This window comes from Oryzias latipes, chromosome 22, assembly GCF_002234675.1.
Source record: "Oryzias latipes chromosome 22, ASM223467v1".
In the NCBI taxonomy this organism is placed as follows: Eukaryota; Metazoa; Chordata; class Actinopteri; order Beloniformes; family Adrianichthyidae; genus Oryzias; species Oryzias latipes.
This window is the reverse complement of record NC_019880.2, coordinates 6,098,821-6,117,154: the sequence shown is the minus strand read 5'-3', so window position 1 is coordinate 6,117,154 and position 18,334 is coordinate 6,098,821. Positions and strand designations below refer to the sequence as shown.

The 18,334-nt window shown below is 41.0% G+C and overlaps 2 protein-coding genes across 2 annotated transcripts; both read right to left on the bottom strand.

The window, feature by feature from the left end:
• Positions 1 to 891: 891 nt before the first annotated feature.
• On the bottom strand, positions 892 to 3,257 carry LOC101171789 (cathepsin L1). Its single transcript, XM_004082183.4, has 9 exons — positions 3,153 to 3,257; positions 2,857 to 2,961; positions 2,577 to 2,719; positions 2,297 to 2,494; positions 2,031 to 2,222; positions 1,628 to 1,793; positions 1,437 to 1,542; positions 1,169 to 1,272; positions 892 to 1,092 (listed from the first exon to the last, which is right to left on the bottom strand). The coding sequence occupies exons 2-8, from the start codon at positions 2,954 to 2,956 to the stop codon at positions 1,173 to 1,175; spliced, it is 1,005 nt and encodes a 334-aa protein (XP_004082231.1). The 5' UTR covers positions 2,957 to 2,961; positions 3,153 to 3,257; the 3' UTR covers positions 892 to 1,092; positions 1,169 to 1,172.
• Positions 3,258 to 11,171: 7,914 nt separating this feature from the next.
• Positions 11,172 to 17,030, bottom strand: LOC101171539 (transcription cofactor vestigial-like protein 2). The gene is made up of 4 exons (XM_004082182.4): positions 16,710 to 17,030; positions 16,020 to 16,353; positions 13,745 to 14,185; positions 11,172 to 13,368 (listed from the first exon to the last, which is right to left on the bottom strand). Exons 1-4 carry the CDS (start codon positions 16,794 to 16,796, stop codon positions 13,325 to 13,327), a joined length of 906 nt encoding a protein of 301 aa, XP_004082230.1. The 5' UTR covers positions 16,797 to 17,030; the 3' UTR covers positions 11,172 to 13,324.
• Between the last annotated feature and the right edge of the window lie 1,304 nt (positions 17,031 to 18,334).

Sequence of the window (18,334 nt, the reverse complement as noted above, 5' to 3'; positions counted from 1 at the left end):
ACTAAGAATACCCTGACACATTCATCCAAACTGCATAATAAAAAATATAAAAGTTGTTCATGCCTCTAGATCGTTTTTGTTGTTTATGAACATGATGAAGCAGCATCACAGGCTGCAGGGCAGAACCTGATTTTTTTGTTGCTATTGTCATCTCTCAGTCCATCAGCAGTCTCAACAGTTAACACCAGACACACCCGCCTGTCACATGCACACACATAAATAAACCACTTACATTTTACCTCACCATAATAGTCAATTTTGTTTAATTTTATGGCTGCACACTATGAGTTATTTTCACAGTTCATTTTTCTACCCGGAAGTAAGATGATGTGATCTCTGAAAGTGGGTTTGTGCGTTAGCCTGGGGGTGGAGCTTGCGGTGCAGACTTTCCTGGAAGGGGCTGTTCCTCACTATGTGATGTCACAATGTAAGAACCTGCTAGTTTTCATGGATTGGGAGGGGCTGGTGCTCAGAGAGCAGGTTTTCAGAGGAAAACTCAGAAATGTGTGAATGGATCAAAATACAACATTGGGGTTGTTTTTCATGAAGAATTAACATTATAATACACTTAAAAGCTCCAAAAACGTTAATTTTGCATGATATAGGCCCTGTCAGAGTTTTGAGTTGTAAGGCAGGAATTTGTTCGGAACACGCTTGGTTAATTGGCCTGTGGGAGTGGCTAAGCCTTTTCACGTTAGAGATAGTGGTGCAGTTGCAGTGGTGGCAACCTATCCCAAAAACGGTTCATGTATTCCTTTTTTTCTGTTTTGTTTTGGGATCAATGAAAATCCCATTGTTTTTGTTCCTAAATTTTCTGGGTGCGCCGTCTCATTTCTGAATGTCTTAAATAAAAAATTAAAAAAAAAAAAACGACACAAACAACAAAACAGCTGTGTTTTGGATAGTATTTTTTATTTCTTCACATTTTTTCTCTTAAAAAAACATTTTTACATTTAGTATGAGTCAATTTGAATCACGATTATGCTCTCAGGTGTCTTTCAAAAATAAAAAAATAAAATATTGTTTCACAGTAGAATCAACTTGAATTAGATCTCAGTGTCCTCCTGCTCCTCACAGAGAAATGTCTTGAATCTGCAAATATAACAAACCTTCACTGTAAAAGTCTATGAACAGTCCAAATTTAAATGTTTTTAAGTTCTTTTCTCACCAGTTTAAACCAATGGGTAGCTAGCTGCTGTGGCAATCCCGCACTGGTTGCTTTTGTTCTTGGACATCTTGATATATCCCTGATCTCCCCATGTCAGACCCCAGCTGTGGAGACACACAGTAGAAGTTTTCTTTTAGTTTCATCAACTATAAAAAAAAAACTTAAAACAGCAAATGAGCCCATCTTATTGTGTTCACTGGAGAACCACAAAGAAGATGTTTTCAGAAGATTTAAAGCTAAAATAGGAGACCATCTAATTAAGAGATACCTGTTCTTCACCAGCCAGTAGTCTTGGCCATTTTCTGAACCGTATCCCACAGCCAGGACACCGTGATCCAGTTCTGAGCTGCTGCACTGAGGCTCATCATACAGTCCTGAAGCATTTTTGAAAAATATATCAGGAAAAAGCAGCATTGTAACTCTTCTCATTGTTTTATGGCAACTGCAGTGATTTCCCACCTGACTCATAAAGCTGGAAGGAAATGTGAGATGCATCGATGCCCACAGAAATTGGTCCAATGGTGGCCACAGCCTCTTGCAGCGCATCCTCGTCACCTGAACTCACATCAACATAGCCGGTGCATGTGGCGCCGACTGCATCTGGTTTGTAACGGCATTCCCCGTCCTAATGCAAAAACACAAACGTGAATTCTGTTAGTGTTGCAAAGAGACGTGTTCCTTTTTCCAGTGTTTCTTGTTTTTTCCACAAGATGGCAGCATTTTGCATGAACTTGTCCTAAACGCTTTCTGAATGAAATGATCAGTATCCTTGTCTCTGCCTTTGAGGGATGAGAATTGATTTATTTTCATATGGCCACATTTAAAGAGTAACATTTTTAAAACTTTATAGATGTTCACTTACCTCAGCCTCATAAGGGTAGGACTCCTCTGTGTCTATCCCTCCAGTGGCTTGGATGTACCTAAAGGCATCATCCATCAGTCCACCGCCGCAGCCCATGTTCCCATAGTCACCAGAGCAGTCAACCAGCTGCTGCTCACTCAGAGAAACCAACTTGCCGGTCTTCCTGAAGGTCTGGCCCTCCAGCGATCCAGTCTGAACAGGGACAGGAAGATTTAGGTCAGAGAGCAGCAAAGTCTTCAACTTTTTAACCTATTTATTGCACATACAGCACTGAAAGCCCAGCAGGAGCCGCACTGCTTCTGGTCCTTCACGTCAGTGACATATCCTTTGTCCCGCCAGTCAACAGCGGCAGGCAGGTCTTTGTTTTCAGGCAGACGGAAAAAGGTGGAACCTCGGCGGGGCAGAGAGGCATTGAAGGAGCCCAGGCAGCCCTGAGAGATCAGGCGCTTGTACTCCTCATTTTCCTGATGATGAAGAAACAGAGAACAGTCAATACATATTTATTTCAAGGTTATTCATAAATAAATCAGTTTTATCCATGCATACCATGTCAGCAAAGTAAGTCATGCCGAGGCGATACGACTTGATGCCCTGATCTGCCAAGATGTTGTGCACCAGCACCAGTTTACGGTTGTTCAGCCAGGTCTGCCTTCGCTGAGCCTCCTCCGTTGGAGAGCTGTAAGTCCTCCCTGAAAAAAATCAGAGTTTGTTCGTCAGAAAGAGAAGAGAACGCTGACACACAGTTTCTTTAGGAGCCAACACCACTCCAGATTTAAACTCGAGAATCCAAGCAAAACTCCTTGATGAAAAGTGACACACTCCTCACCAAACTTCAGCCTCCAGGCGTGGAACTCCAGGTCCTCCAGAGACAGGCTGGCACAGTTGGCCACGGCTAGAACAGCAGCTACAGCGAGCAGCACCTTCATCCTTTCTGAACACATGCAGACACAGAAGTGAGGCGCAGGAAATCGCAGAAGCGGTTCTTTCACTTTGGCTTTACTTGGGAAATCCTTTCCGAAAGTTGACGCTAAAGCTGCAGACACTCCTTTCCTTTCCTTTCATTTCCTTCTTATCTGTGTTAATATATAACAGAAAAACATCTTCTTATCAGCTGCCACTTACCTGCTTGTTTGTCAGTGTGGACAAAGAAGACTGCTTAAACCCCTTGCTGGTGATATGGAGCTGCTTCACAGAGGAGTGCTTATATACGTGAGTTCATAAATGGTGACAGCATTTCAGTCAGGTGGCTGTCAGGAGTTCATTTACTGGTCGGGTGAGTCAGCTGTAAAAAGGTGGAGAAAAAGATTTATGCAAAGCTTGCATTATGCCATAACTGCTTTTGAAGTCAGCAAAACAAGGAAGATCCGTAAAACTCCTATAGAGTCTGGAGTTCTTTATGATAAAAGCATGACGTGTTACTCAGCACTTTTGCTGCTGGAAACCAACAAAGTCATGTGCTGGTGTGAAAAGAACTAAGATGTAAGCACGATTCCTGAAGATGTAAAAGCAGTAGGTCATATTTGCAGATGTGGGTCACCTGTGTCTCCAAAACCAAAGAAGCAGAACGCTACCACCTCAAAAAAAAAGAAGAAAAAATCATGTTAATTCACTATAGGAAGAGGCGCTTTTGACACCCACTCACTGAAAGTTGAAAACTCAGTTTCATCTGAAGTGTTGCTCCAACTTTCCTTCTCTCATTCTCAACAATTTATTCTACATAAAAATTGTATTTGTGTGATATATATATGTATATACATATATCCCTGTGTTGACATAAGTTTGCAAATACTGACAATTTTATGGAATGATCACCTTTGATTGATGCTTGAGTGCTAAAATAGATGCATTTGTTTATCTTGTGTTTCCTTCTATTATGTTTCCAGGAAGACATTTTTACATGTTGCATTCAAAGTTTACTGTAAGAGTCATATGAGAGGCTTCAATGCGGTCAGGTATGTATGCAAAATACCAGACAGCATTTACCATAGAAAAGGAGAAACATTAACAGTAGAGAAACGGCTGTAGCTGTTCAACATATGTTCAAAACGTTGCTAAGTAGATGGTTTTTTTTTGTCATTATGACAATGGGATTTCTTTTGGCTTTAAACAGCAGGATTTCAGAAATGGATTGTTTGTCTGACAGAGAGTCACAAGGCTGTCGTGTAAAGCTTCTGACCATAAAGATGCTGAGAACAGAGTAAAAAGTTTACAGACGTCGTTAAACTCTTTGTGTCAGGCCTTTTGGTGTTGTTTGTCTCTTGGGAAAACCAGATCTTTGAGGATGAGCTTAGACCAGGACTTACAGCCTTCTTGGTGTTCTACGTCTAACCCACAGAATACATGACTCAGTAGAAGTCTGCATCTGGGTCACTTTAGCCCGGTTCTCCATGATGTCCATGTTGCTGAAACAGACCTGATTTTCTTCAGGTTTTGCATCTTAATATCCAACAAATCCAATTTCTGAAAACCCTTTTTGCATCCTTTCAATAGCTTTTTTTTTTAGTTTGAGTCTGAAAAAAGGAAAATATTCTAAATATTCATAGTTATGCCAAGGAATTTTGATAAATAATTTTAAATCCTTTTATTTATTTTCCTGTCAAAACTTTTATGATTTAAATTCTTCTTAATTTCGATTAAAATGTGGGTTCCTGAAAATTAAACAGATCCAAACAGGCTGTAGAATTTTAAATCAGCAAACAAGAAAAAAAAATTATATGTGTGTGCGTGTGTGTGGAAATATATACGGGACATGTATATACAGTCCCAGACAAAAGTCTTGTCGCTTATCCATTTTGTAGAAATAAAAGCGTATAACCTCACTTTTAATGAATCCATTGGTTTCAGAAATGTCTCATGTGAAAGCTAAAACCCTCCCAAATTATGTTCAATATACTAAAATAAAATTGCTTCACTGAAGAAAGATTGATCATTTAATGAACACAGGTTACATTTTGGCAAGACAAAAGTTTTGTCGCCTACAGAGAGTAATGTGAAAATTTAACAAATAATTTACTTCAAAAACAAAAATATGTTGCATAACATCAGTGAATTAAGTAGTGCTACTGTTAGATCCATATTTAATATCTTGTATGACTTCCATGAGCTTGAAGGACAGCATCCATGCGGTTTGACAATGATTCATACAATTTATGGATGAAGTCATCAGGGATAGCAAAGAAAGCTGTCTTACATGCCTCCCAGAGTTCATCAAGATTCTTTGGTTTCGTCTTCCATGCTTCCTCTTTCATTCTACCCCAGACATGCTCAATGATGTTCATGTCTGGTGACTGGGCTGGCCAGTCCTGGAGCACCTTGATCTTCTTCGCCTTGAGGGACTTTGATGTAGAGATGGAAGTATGCAATGGAGCACCATTCTGCTGCAGAATTTGACCCCTTTTATGGTTGGGAATGTAAGAGGTAGCTAATACTTCTTGATTTTTTTAGGCTATTGATATTGCCTTCCACCCTGTAAATGTTTCGCACACCCCCATTCTGGATGTAACCCCAGACCATGATTTTTCCGCCACCAAACTAAACTGTTTTCTGGGTGAATCTTGGGTCCATGCGGGCTCCAGTTGGCCTCCTGCAATATTTGCGGCGGCTGTGATGTAATTCAACTGAAGACTCATCTGAGAAATCCACCTTCTGCCACTTTTCCAGCGTCCATCCTTTTAGCTGGCTGTGGGCCTTGGCAAATGCCACACGTTTGTTCAATTGCCTTTTGTTTAGTGCTGGTTCCTGGGCACTGATTCGATTTTGAGACAGAATTCTACAAACTGTTTTGGTTGACACAGGGACTTGAGGTGACCAGGCCTGGTGGAGCTCTGCTGCAGTGGAAAAGGGATTGGCCTTGGATTTTCCAACCAACAAACGGTCCTCGCGAGCAGTTGTCTTGCGGGGTCTGCCGGACCTGGGCTTGTCAAAAACATCTCCAGGCTCTTCAAATCTTTTTCTTATTCTTTGTACTTGACGCTGAGACACATTGAAGGTGTCAGCCACCTCAGCAGTCGATCTGGTCTTCAGCCTCTTGATAATCAACGCTTTGATCTCAGGGTGAATCTTAGGCATGTTGTCCGAGGTCAAGTTACAGTTGATGTGAAGGCCTGGTGTGCTGGGGTTCTTTTTATACACACCCACTATTGATTGATCAGTAATTGATCACAGGTGAGGCTGTAATCTAGGATTGGGTGCATCATATGACAAGGCGACAAAAGCTTTTGTCTTGCCAAAATGTGACCTTTCTGTGTTCATTAAATGATCAATCTTTCTTCAGGGAAGACATTTTATTTTAGTATATTGAACATAATTTGTGACATTTCTAAAACCAATGGATTCATTAACAGTGAGGTTATACGCTTTTGTTTCTACAAAATGGATAAGCGACAAGACTTTTGTCAGGGACTGTATATATATGTCTATTTTTTTAACGTAACATTAAAATATAAATATGAAAGCAAGATTTTTAATTATTTAATTAAAAATGAATTAATTAGTTTGATTTAGATAAAAGAAGAAGTCCCTAAGTCAAAACTAATTTAGTAATAACAGACAGAATATATTTTCACTCTTAGAAATGATTTTGAAAATGCAATTTTTTTCAATGAAATACGTGGAAATGTGTTCATCTGTTGTAAAGAAATAAAGCTACAGGAAATAATTCTTAAGCATAAGGCCTGGGATTAGTTTTGAGTTTTGTACAATCATTGACTGCAAGTATCATGTGGGAACACTAAGTCATGAGTCAGCGCAAAAACACAATAATTGTGCACAGATGAATCTTTTCTGGATAAATTCCACATGTTTCTTTACATGATTACTGTAAAGTAGGTTAGGTGTCTGTGTGGAAGGAAGCTGATGTTTCTGCAAAATAAAAACTGAAACAGCAACAACAAAAAACATCCTGTGCTTTCCAGCACAACTTCTGCATTTTGCACCTCCTCCTTTTTTCTGTCATCATGGTGAGTCACCACAGGCCTCGTTTCCAGTCAGCGATCATTTGAAAGGTCTCTGAAACATTTCTGTTCTTGAACTTTGTGAATTGATTGTCAGTTTACTAACTATTGAACATTGTCAAATAAATATAGATTAACATTTTCCTCATTAAGTAGATTCAAGACGTCATATGACTGTTCATGTAATCCATTAAATGAGGGCCAAGTTAAATTTTTCCAACATTAAGTGACCTAAACCTGCCACCAAGGGATCCCAACCTGCTAAGAATTAGTGTAAGTAAATATATTGGATTTCTCCAGTAACTACCCAGCATTCCTCTGAAATGGTTCAAAGAAACACTTTCAAAATGTGCATTTTTCTTCAAATATAATAGAGCATCAGAAGAAGGAACTCATACACGTAGTTGCTTGTTTTTCCAGTGAGAACATTACATCATCTTAATATTGACATGACATTGTCCAGTAAACTGGGAAATTCAAAAGAAAGTACCAGAATGCCAAACAAATGTAGACTCATCGTGCTGTGAGAAATAGCCTCTTCTCTTTAAAGTTAAAAAAAAAAAAAACCTGGGACAAAAAGACTTTTTTGGAACAATGAGCGAATGAATGTTTGGGGAAATACAGCTCAGATCAGAAGTGATCATGTTTTTAGAACAGGACCTGAACTCTTGTATGAGAGTCATCCTGAGTGACTTGAAGCTTGTAAAAAAGCTTTAAAAGGGATAAGACACAGATGTTTGACTGTTTGGCCAAAAGGCAGACATCAGTCTGACTGTAATTCTGTGCCGGGACCTTTTCACTGTATGAAGTAAATCAAATTAAAACTTGCCTTTTTTCCCAGAACAATAACAGAGATTGTAGCTGTATTGGGTTCAGGCTTCGTTTATTTATTATTTATTTATTTAATTAGTTTTTTAGTTTTTATTATTTTTATTATCCTCATTAATGACTTTTTTGAATTAAATAAACCAAGACTATAAGACTCATTGTCATCAAATGATTCTAAAATAAATGCACACAAAAAAAAATATTTTTTTAATATTTCTTTAAATTTAAGTATCAGAGATTAAATACTAAAACAGTCCCATTACAGGGACTGTTTTAGTCTAAGTAACTGTTTTGAGTCATACTAGAATGGTCTTACAAATGCAATCAGGACAAGCTGCTTCTGATTATTTTTTTTCTTCGGAAATCACATTTTGCTATTGCAGTGTTGCAAACTCACCAGAAGATGGCAGCATTTTCAGAGGCCATTTTTTTGCCATCACAAAGCAATTACACACAAGAAATGTTTTCTTTTTGCTATAAAATTTATTTATCTATATACATACATGCAAATATCAAAAATGTATGCCAAATACATTGAAGGTGTAACATATTACAGATTATTACTAATTGTTTTACATCAGTCCTGTATTTATTTTTCCGGTATTATCTTTATTCATAATATATATAATGTTCAAAGACACAAATTACATATACATGGGAGATGTTTGATGTAAAATTGATTGCTAATAGCACACTTGAAGGGGAAACCCTCATTACCAAAGGAGATGATTAGTTATTCCCCTTAAATTAATGGAAATAACTTTCTGAGGCTGGCTTGCCTCAGAAAAAATGCAGCCTGTTAAAAGCAGGGGTTGTCATTTACAACAAGAAGACATGCAGCTCTGTATAAAAATAAATAAAATCATGATTAAACACACAGTCAGGGCCATAAATATTTGGACAGAGACACATTCTTTCTCATTTATTTTCTGTACATTACCACAGTGAATTTTAAATAAAACAACTCAGATGCCATTGAAGTGCAGACTTTCAGCTTTTATTCCATGGGTTGAACAAAAAGATTGCATAAAAATGTGAAAAACGAAAGCATTTTTAAACACAATCCCTTCATTTCATGGGCTGGACAATTGACTTTCATGCTATTGCATGGGCAGGCATGGGCAATTCCCTTGTTATGTCATTTTGAGTGAAGCAGATAAAAGGCCTGGAGTTGATTAGAGGAGTCGTGATTGAATTTTGAAAGTTTTGCTGTGAACAGACAACATGCGGTCAAAGGAGCGCTCCATGCAGATGAAAGGAGCCATCATTAAGCTGAGAAAACAGAAATGAACCATGCCAGAAATGGCTACAGTATTAGGAGTGGCAAAATCAACAGTGTGGTCCATCCCGAGAAAGAAAGAAAGCACTGGTGAACTCAGCAACACAAAAAGACCTGGACATCCACGGAAGACAACAGTGGTGGATGATCGCAGAATCATTTCCATGGTGAAGAGGAACCCGTTCACAACAGCCAACCAAGTGAACAACACTCTCCAGGAGGTAGACGTATCAATATCCAAGCCTACCATAAAAAGAATGAAAGAAATGAAAGTAGATACAGAAGGAACACTGCAAGATGCAAGCCACTCATAAGCCTCAAGAATAGGAAGGCTAGATTGGACTTTGCTAAAAAGCATCTAAAAAAGCCAGCACAGTTCTGGAATATACATTCTTTGGACAGATGAAACCAAAATCAACCTCAAAAGTATGGAGATGGCGTGCAGAAGGTCATGATCCAAAGACACTACATCATGAGTAAAACACCGTGGAGGCAGTGTGATGGTCTGGGCGTGCATGGCTGCTACTGGCACTGGGACACTAGTGTTTATTGATGACGTGACACAGAACAGAAGCAGCCCAATGAATTCTGAGGTGTTCAGAAACATACTGTCTGCACAAATCCAAGTGAATGCAGCCAAACTGATTGGGCGGCATTTCATAATGCAGATGGATAACGACCCAAAACATACAGCCAAAGCAACTAAAGAGTTTATTAAAGCAAAGAAGTGGAATATTCTTGAATGGCCAAGTCACTCACCTGATCTTAACCCAATTGAGTTGCATTTCACTTGTTGAAGACTAAACTTCAGATCTTCAGACCTTCAGACCTCAGAACTTCAGAAAGGCCCACAAACAAACAGCAACTGAAAGCCGCTGCAGTAAAAGCCTGGCAGAGCATTCAGAAGGAGAAAACCCAGCATCTGCTGATGTCCATGAGTTCCAGACTTCAGGCTGTCATTGCCAACAAAGGGTTTTCAACCAAATATTAGGAATCACCATTTTGTTTTCCGTTATTTCATTTGTCCAATTACTTACGAGCCTATGAAATGAAGGGACTGTGTTTAAAAAATGCTTTAGTTTTTCACATTTTTATGCAATCTTTTTGTTCAACCCATAGAATAAAAGCTGAAAGTCTGCACTTCAATGGTATCTGAGTTGTTTTATTTAAAACTCACTGTGGTAATGTACAGAAACTAAATGAGAAAGAATGTGTCTCTGTCCAAATATTTATGTTCATGACTGTAGATGGAACACAACAGGGAAATTAAAAGGCTTTGGGTCTAAAGGGTTATCAGGAAATTTAAATCATTATGACTTAAATAAAGGTTTTAAATTACCAATTCCAGGCAGAACAATGATTTTGTTTAACCCTTGTGCTATCCTATGGGCTCCAGATGATCCGATCCTTACATTGACAAGTTCTCCCTACCATGACAATAGTGGATAAAGGTGAAGAGGATTTCCTGTAATCCATGGACACCAGTGAAGATCACATATCATTGAAGAAAAAAGATTTAGCCCACTGTCTTGTGAGGTCTAGATGACCCCACTCCCAATGTTAAAGTGCCTAGGATAGCACAAGGGTTATGGCATCTTTGATCTTCAAATGCCACATAGTCTTAACTCTGAACAATAAATTTTGAGTCCATTTTTGGACGTATGGGAAGTAAAATATTACTCAAAAAGCAAAAGCAAAGTCTGAGCAAGTTTGTCATTATAGTAAAAAGGATGGTGTTACTTTTGTAAATGAATTTTACAAAAGTAGATTCTCTTATTCTACATCTAAAGACACAAATCCACTTAGCATTTTGTTTGTTTTTCCTTTGGTGTATTGCACTGTTTTCTTCTTTTTTTTAATTCTTTTCAGTAGCTTTGATGCTACCAATCATTTTTCTATCCATCTTTTATCAGCAGGGTGATGGGGTTTGCTGGAGGTTTTCCCATCTACTTCAGGGCCAAGTTTGGGGTCTACACTCACACTTACCGACAGGGACAATCCAGAGCCACCTATGAAAAGTATCTTAGGAAAAAAAAAGACGTGCCTGGGGAAACCTCAGGCATGCACAAAAGACAAACCTTTCAAAAGAGTTTTATCTTTAATAAAGTTAGAAAGCCCAGCAGAGATTCTGGAGAGCATGCAGACCGCAAGGAAGCGTCTTTGCGATGCGATGTGAAAACAAATTCAAGTGTGAAATGGGAGTCCTCTGGTTGGAAGTTGAGAAGGAAGTTATGCCTTATAAACTCTTCTAATTTCATTACCCTGCGTGTTTCCTCAGCTTTAAGCCAATCACATCGTTGGCTGCTCCCAAGCAGCCATCAGGGGCAGGGTCACAAATAATGTCACAGGCTGTAAGGTGTGACAGCGGCCCAGACCGGCATACCTTAGCACATAATCTGATTACCAGATCAATAACACTCCAGCATATGCTGCATAACTGAGATGGCTGGCTTTGTCTCTGGTTACACATTGCTGACATTCACCACTTGCTCCCACTTTATAGGTGACAAAGTGTGAATGCGAGCAGGAATTCAAAGCGAAGGCCCTTTAAATAAGATGAGTCGCACGGCGGAAGCCTCCCCACATCTGGCTGTGCTACTGTCTCTGAAACATACCATCAGATGTTGGCACAGAGTCAGAAATTAACCCCCATAAACTCTTCACATCCATTAGGGCAGATACTCAGGGTTCAACAATGTACCTCAAAAATATTTATTGACATTACAATTTTATTTGACACAAAAATGAGAAATGTCACACAGAAAAAAAATAACCCAAATATTCAGACATTTCAAGTTCAACACATCTAAAAATGACAGGGATGAAGAACTAGCAGAAAAACATCATTAACCTGAAAGCCCAGTCTTATTCCAACTGGTTTGGGCTGCACAGATTTTGATATGTTCTGGAGAGGTGAGGAAACAAACACAACGAACTTATGGTATGGGCACTTCAGTCAGCTTTTACTTTTAAAAGAGCAACTAAACCACAGAAATTACAAAACACTGGCCACCACATAGAGTTAAAGTCCCACTCCAATTATCTCTTGATCTGTTGTACAAACGTTCACAGTGGTCTTTTAATTATGATTATGCCGTTTTTAGCCCAAAACAAAAAACTGTCATTTCCTAGAATATAGTTTCTGCAGAGCGGCACTAAAGATTCATCTCTGAGTTGTGGGTGGAACTGTCACCCCAATTTCCCATCATCCATCTGTTCACACTCTCTCCCGCTAGTTTACAGCTTCTTACAACCACAGCCTAACATTACCTGTACAACCAAAATGACGAGCAATATCATATCTATCCAGCCGTAGAGTTTAGATCCAGATTCTAGCTCAGACGAGGAAAACAAAGACGTCCATGGATCTATTTGTCTGCAAGTGGATGCATTGGAATGGAGCAGAGCCGGGAGCTTGTTTTCTACTGACTGTAGCTCCTACCTCACTGCTATAGGCTTTTTTAAATGACTTTTTTTCATCTCCTCCCAATTCAACAATAAATAAAGAAATACTCAGAAATGCAATTTTAAACTTGATTTTCTTATAAATGTCCTCCATCATGAGAAAAATGCTACAAGACATGTTAAAAACACAATTTTCATTGGAGTGGGTCTTTAGAGAGGCACAATGACAACAATAAATTAAAAAAAACTACTTAGTTCTTTTAAAAACAAATAAAATAAAAAAAACACAAAAAAGGCTCACAAAAACCAGCAATTCTGCCTTTGGACATTTATGCATTTGTGAAATGCAGATAATTGGATCACAACTGTACTAACAGAGAACATGAGACAGTGATAATAGTGGTGGGAATCCCTGCTTGTTTCCATTCAGCCCACCGTTGCCTTTCCCTTCGCAGAAGTCTGTTGTGATCCTGTGTTTCTCAGTCCAAACAGGTCACTGTGGCTCCCGCCTCGCCAGGGCCTGAACTGCAGCGGGGCTGCGGGAGACAGAGTGGATGGAGGCGATGTAAGAAGGAGAGAGCAACAGCACGGATTGTTGCTGGTTCAGACCCCCCCTCCACCTCCTCTGCTTTATCTCCATGGTGCACACATGTCAACCTGGAGCAAGGCTGTGTAACTGGCAGGGGAAGGTTGAGAGCAGAGACAAGGGGGTGGATCGGCAGGGATGCAGTGCGTGTGGGGGGATAAAGGGACACGCTGCTTCAATAGCAGAGCAGGTCCAACGACTAATTGGATCTGGTAATGGCTGGTCAGTGTGACTGAAGGGCTCGTTAGAACCAGTAGAGCTCCTTCCCTTTCTTGTGCTGCTGCAGGCCTGAGGAAAGCAAAAGAAAGAGAAACAATGAGGAGAATAGAGAATGGCAGTACAGAGGTTGTCATGGAGCCCACTTTGGCAAAACAACCTGTTTTAAGAGGGTTTGGCATGGTTAAAAAAGAAATGATTGTGTTTGTGTGTTTGCACATATGGGGAGTGTGGAGTGTGTCAAAGGCATATTAATTCTATGCATTGAATTTACTTCAGACTCAGTCAAAGTTGACATGCTCTGTTTCATAGGGTGGGCACAAAGATTGTTGGAAAGCGATAAAATAAATTTACTGATTAAAAAGAGTTGCAGAAATTCTCCAAAGAATTAAAACCTTACTTTTGTTCTGCAAATTTGTACTGAAAACAAATCAAAAAGAAGTTAAACCTGCGTCCATGTTGAGCGCCAGAGTCTGGCTCACATCTCCAGAGGGGATCAGACCGGGCCAGGAGGCGGTGGGCTCCAGCTTGCTCACTTCATAGTGACCCGGTAAGGTGGGGAGGTGATGCGGCCGCACAGTGGGCATGAGCAGGGGCCCGTAGTGGGGCTCCAAAGCTGATGGGGAATACAGTTCATGAAGAGGTCTCGGTGGGCCATACGCTTGGGCTTGAGGGTATCCCCAGTTTTCTGGTGGGTGGGAGTGAGGGTGAGGCTGTGGGTGAGGATGAGTGTGGGGGTGGGGTAGACCTGCATGCAGCCCGGATGCATATGGATCCATAGAATATGAGGGTGCGCCCGTTTCACAGTGGGGGCGGCTTTGAGGTGAGGAGTAGTTGCTGTCCCAGAATGACGGAGGAAAGCTCCTCCGACTGCTCGGTGAGTTGGCATCTAGCAGGGGAGAAAGGAAAGGGGTAAAAAATAAACACAGATAAATCATTGACTGTATATGAGTGACTCCTCCCCCTTGGCGTTCCAAACAGGAAGCACCTGCTGGTGTTTGTCAGAATATCATTTTTATCTGATACCTTTTTTAAACACATTCTTGCTAATCCTATTTTCTTTTCTGGTGTTTTCTATAGTGCAAATCAGTCAAGTGCTGAATAATAATCTGATTGGTTGACGTTACAAGTGTCCAAAATGCTTGAGTGACAGATTTTATGTCGCCTGCTTTCAAGTGGATTTCCAACAAGTTCATTCCTAATTGGTGATGGTGGTTGCCATAGAAACGTTAACTCAGACCGATTTGGACCAATCACTGCTTACTAACAACATCTTGCTCCATCATGGCGGTGTCTGTATTGCAAAAGAAAATGGTGACTGAATTGACTTCATTCAGTTGGAGCCAGAAGTGACATCACACTCACTTGGTCCAGTTCTTGTCTATAGTAAATGGTATGAACCAAAACTGTTGCACTACTTTTTAGTGAATCACTTAATTTAAACAAACACACTGAGCCGGGGCTGTGCAAGAGGAGCATCACGTACTAGATGTCACTCACATGACTGCTACACCCTGTGGCCCAGATATCTTCCCCATTGGATCATTCTGTCACACATTCTGCCTTATACCCGCAACAAGACACAGAAATAAACACAACTGCTCTCTCAGACAGAGCCAGAGAGAAAGAGACGCAAGGTAAAATTTAAGGTAGACGCTGTAACCTGGAGGCAGCCCAAGACTCAGCAAGTCCTAAATCACTTCCACAGCTAGACTTTTCAGTCTCATGTCAGCCCTTCACTCCTGAAAGTCTAGCGGCACGTCACAGCTCAGACACATGCATTCAAACCAGCATTTCTGGCCCCTAATGGCACCTCTCTTCTTCTTCCTGGACCCCCACCTGTTGTTTTCTCTGCCCCCTCTCCTCGCCCTTGACAGAATGTCAGCAAGCCATTATAGGTTTTTAGCATTAACTATTTTAGATTTATTCCTTTGAAAACGGACACCGTGCATCACCTAGTGAGGTGGTGTTTCCCATTACCCCCACCACACTGACAACATATAACTCTGACAGACAGGCGGGCAAGAACTGGACCAAGTCATGGAGACGTTTGAAGGGGATACGCTGGCGAGGCTGTCCGCTTACGATCATGTATAAACATAGCATCTGTTGTGAGGCAGGGAGCGCGTGTTGGGGCTGAAATGAAGATGTCCAGCTGAACAAGAACAGCGGCTACAGCAACGGGTGCATAAAGGGGGGAGCAGAGTGCTGCAGGCCCCTACATGGATATTGAGGGAGCATTGTTAGGTCTGCCGCTCTAGATCGGTTCAGAATAACTTCAAGTTGTATTTTTCCGTCAAATTCAAAACTCAAAGTTAATTAATCACTTAATCTGAATCAAACAGGAAGACTTTTGGCTGTGAGAAGCTCCTAACCTGTGTGGCACAAAGCCTTGACCCCATTCACAGACAAAACGTTCTATGTCCTCTTACCACATCACCTGTCTGACCCTCTGCAGAGCTCCCAGCTCACATTTGTGGCATCAAGAACCAGTGACAACTGCAGTCATGGCTGCAAGGATGCAGCTGCTTTGCTTTTGGACATGTGAATGATTTAGAATAGCTTATGTTAACTAAAGTTACTAAACAGATTAGTTTCACTGGTTAGTTTATATTAACTAATTAAATATTGCAGAATCCAACATTTAAACAGTCCTTCAGCTTTGTTGATAGTTTTATTGCCACCTACATAAAGTGTGAGCTGTTCTTTTTAGTGTCAGATACCTGTTCCCTGTGGAGGTGCTCGACGTTTGCCCTCTCCATCCATGTAGGAGCTGAGCGCCCTGGAGAAGTGCTCATCTACAACGCTGCTGATGTCTCCCTGATAGTATGTGAAGAGGACACAGCGAGAAGTCAGATATTCTGCCTCAGGGGCCTCCTGCTTCTCCTTGGGGCCCTCCTCTGGCCTCGAAGTCGCAGGATTGTACAAAGAAGAGGACGAGCTTGTAGAAGAAGATGAGGAAGTTGTGCCTGGGCCCCCAGACATTCCTTCGGAAGCACTGGGATTGTCCATAAAATGCCGGCTGTGGGGTGTATTGCTGCTCAGACCAGTGGGAGCCTAAGGTGGGGGGAGAGGGGAGGGTGGATTTAGACAGGTGTTGCAAAAGACACTTCTGAGGCTGAGCACGAGACGTTTCAACACCATGTTTTCCATTGTGTGGCTGCACAGACATGTGGCAGCTAAAGTTGAGGACACGAATGCATGAGATTGGTAGATGAAAGAGGAACTTAACATCTATGATATGGAATAAACGCATCTCCTAGATAGAAACAAGAAAATGAGCAACTCTGCTTAAAAAGTCATTTTTACGCACAAGCTGCAAAAACAATCTGGGTTTGAAATGTTCTCATTAAGAAAATTTGTTACATGTCGTAACCCTAAAAAATATATTTAATTAATTTCCGAAATCCTACCTGTAATCTGTTTACAAAAGCAGAGGCGGTCGGTGCGTACGGTGCGTAATGTCCATAGGCTGGGTACATAACATCCAAACAGCTCATGGTAAATGAGCGGTGACTTCAATGTTCTCTTGAAACCGACCTTCTAGAGGGGGGGTGCGTCAACATTTCGTATTTTTGTCGAAGAAAATAACGAGCTCGGCGACCGCTGGTGAGCGCAAAAAGAAAGTCCGTGCCAGATTCAACATAGCCACTCCAGAAGGAGCGCGCCTCCTCGCTCCACGCGTGCGCCACGACAGCTGCGGTTGCAAAATGTTTGGAGGGTTATGAAGCAAGCATGAGTGGTGTTCTGTCCTGTAGGCTACATTTCTGTGTCAACCCCTCCCACCTTTACCAGCCCTCCACCCTCAATTCCAACAGCAGAACTTCTACCCCTAGATCTATTTAAAAAAAAAAAAACGTTACACGTTTCAGAAAAGCACCAACTATTTTTCAAAACATCTTAAAGGCAGATGATGTGTGCACATTTAAACGCAACATATGAAGAAAAAAGACTTTCCCAGATGCCTTCAGCGTTATTCTTTATGTAAAACCTAATAGAACATCATCCAATGACAAAAATAGATTTGGATGAAGTCATTGAGCCAACTAGCCACACAACAATGAGCATATGATACATGCAGTTCTGTGACATTTTATTTCTCTCCATGTACTTAAAAAACTTTGTGCTCAGTCCAAGCTGTAAGTCTATCCGTGCTCTTAAAACAGCCATCGGTTGCCAAGTAAACCTTCAAGTCATCAGAGGCATTTAGTGTGTTCCCAGAATGACACATAGATGTCAGCTATAGGTTGCATACACTGGTTACACCAGCATGGAGGAGAAAGGAACTCTGTACAAATCTATGACAAATTATCACCTATCAGCAGAGCAAACAAAAGATATTTTCACATGCACACGTGAGCATACCCGGCGGCAATCACAAACACAAGCTAAGCACTAAAATCATTGTTTTGGGCCACAACCCGCCCCTCCCCTGAAAAACCATCTGTCATGAAAACACAGGAGATTCAGATTTGAGACAGTTTAGCCCTTTTTATTTTCTTTGTAGGTGCAGAAAGTTTGGACATGCCAGTCTTTTTGACAGCCACTTCAGAATACCTGGGAGAATAGTGTGGAAAATATGTAGAATTCCATGGACGAGTGTCAGATGAGGTGGAATGTCTCTGATGTATGCGAGTAGACGAGCTCCTCTGGAAGTTACATCGCCGCTCTGCTGCGTTCTCTAGAAGGAGAACATGACCAACAACTTGTTATGCATACATCACTCATAGTACAAATGAAGACGGTATACTGATTCAACCAAAAATGCTCTAAATACACACTGGATGAAGCTGGACGAGTTTTGCATTGGTAACCGGCTGGGTAGCTCGGTTGGTAAGGTGGGAAGCTACCACGCAGGAAACCAGGGTTCGATTCCCGGAGGGGAATGAGCAATGGTACTGGGGGCAATTACCATATCAATGGCGAGCAGTTAACATCACCCAGTGAGGGTCCTTAGGCAAGACCCTTAACGCTACTGCCTCCCGAGCGCGGTTTCGGCTGCAGCTCACCGCTCCCCAAGGGGATGGGTCAAATGCGG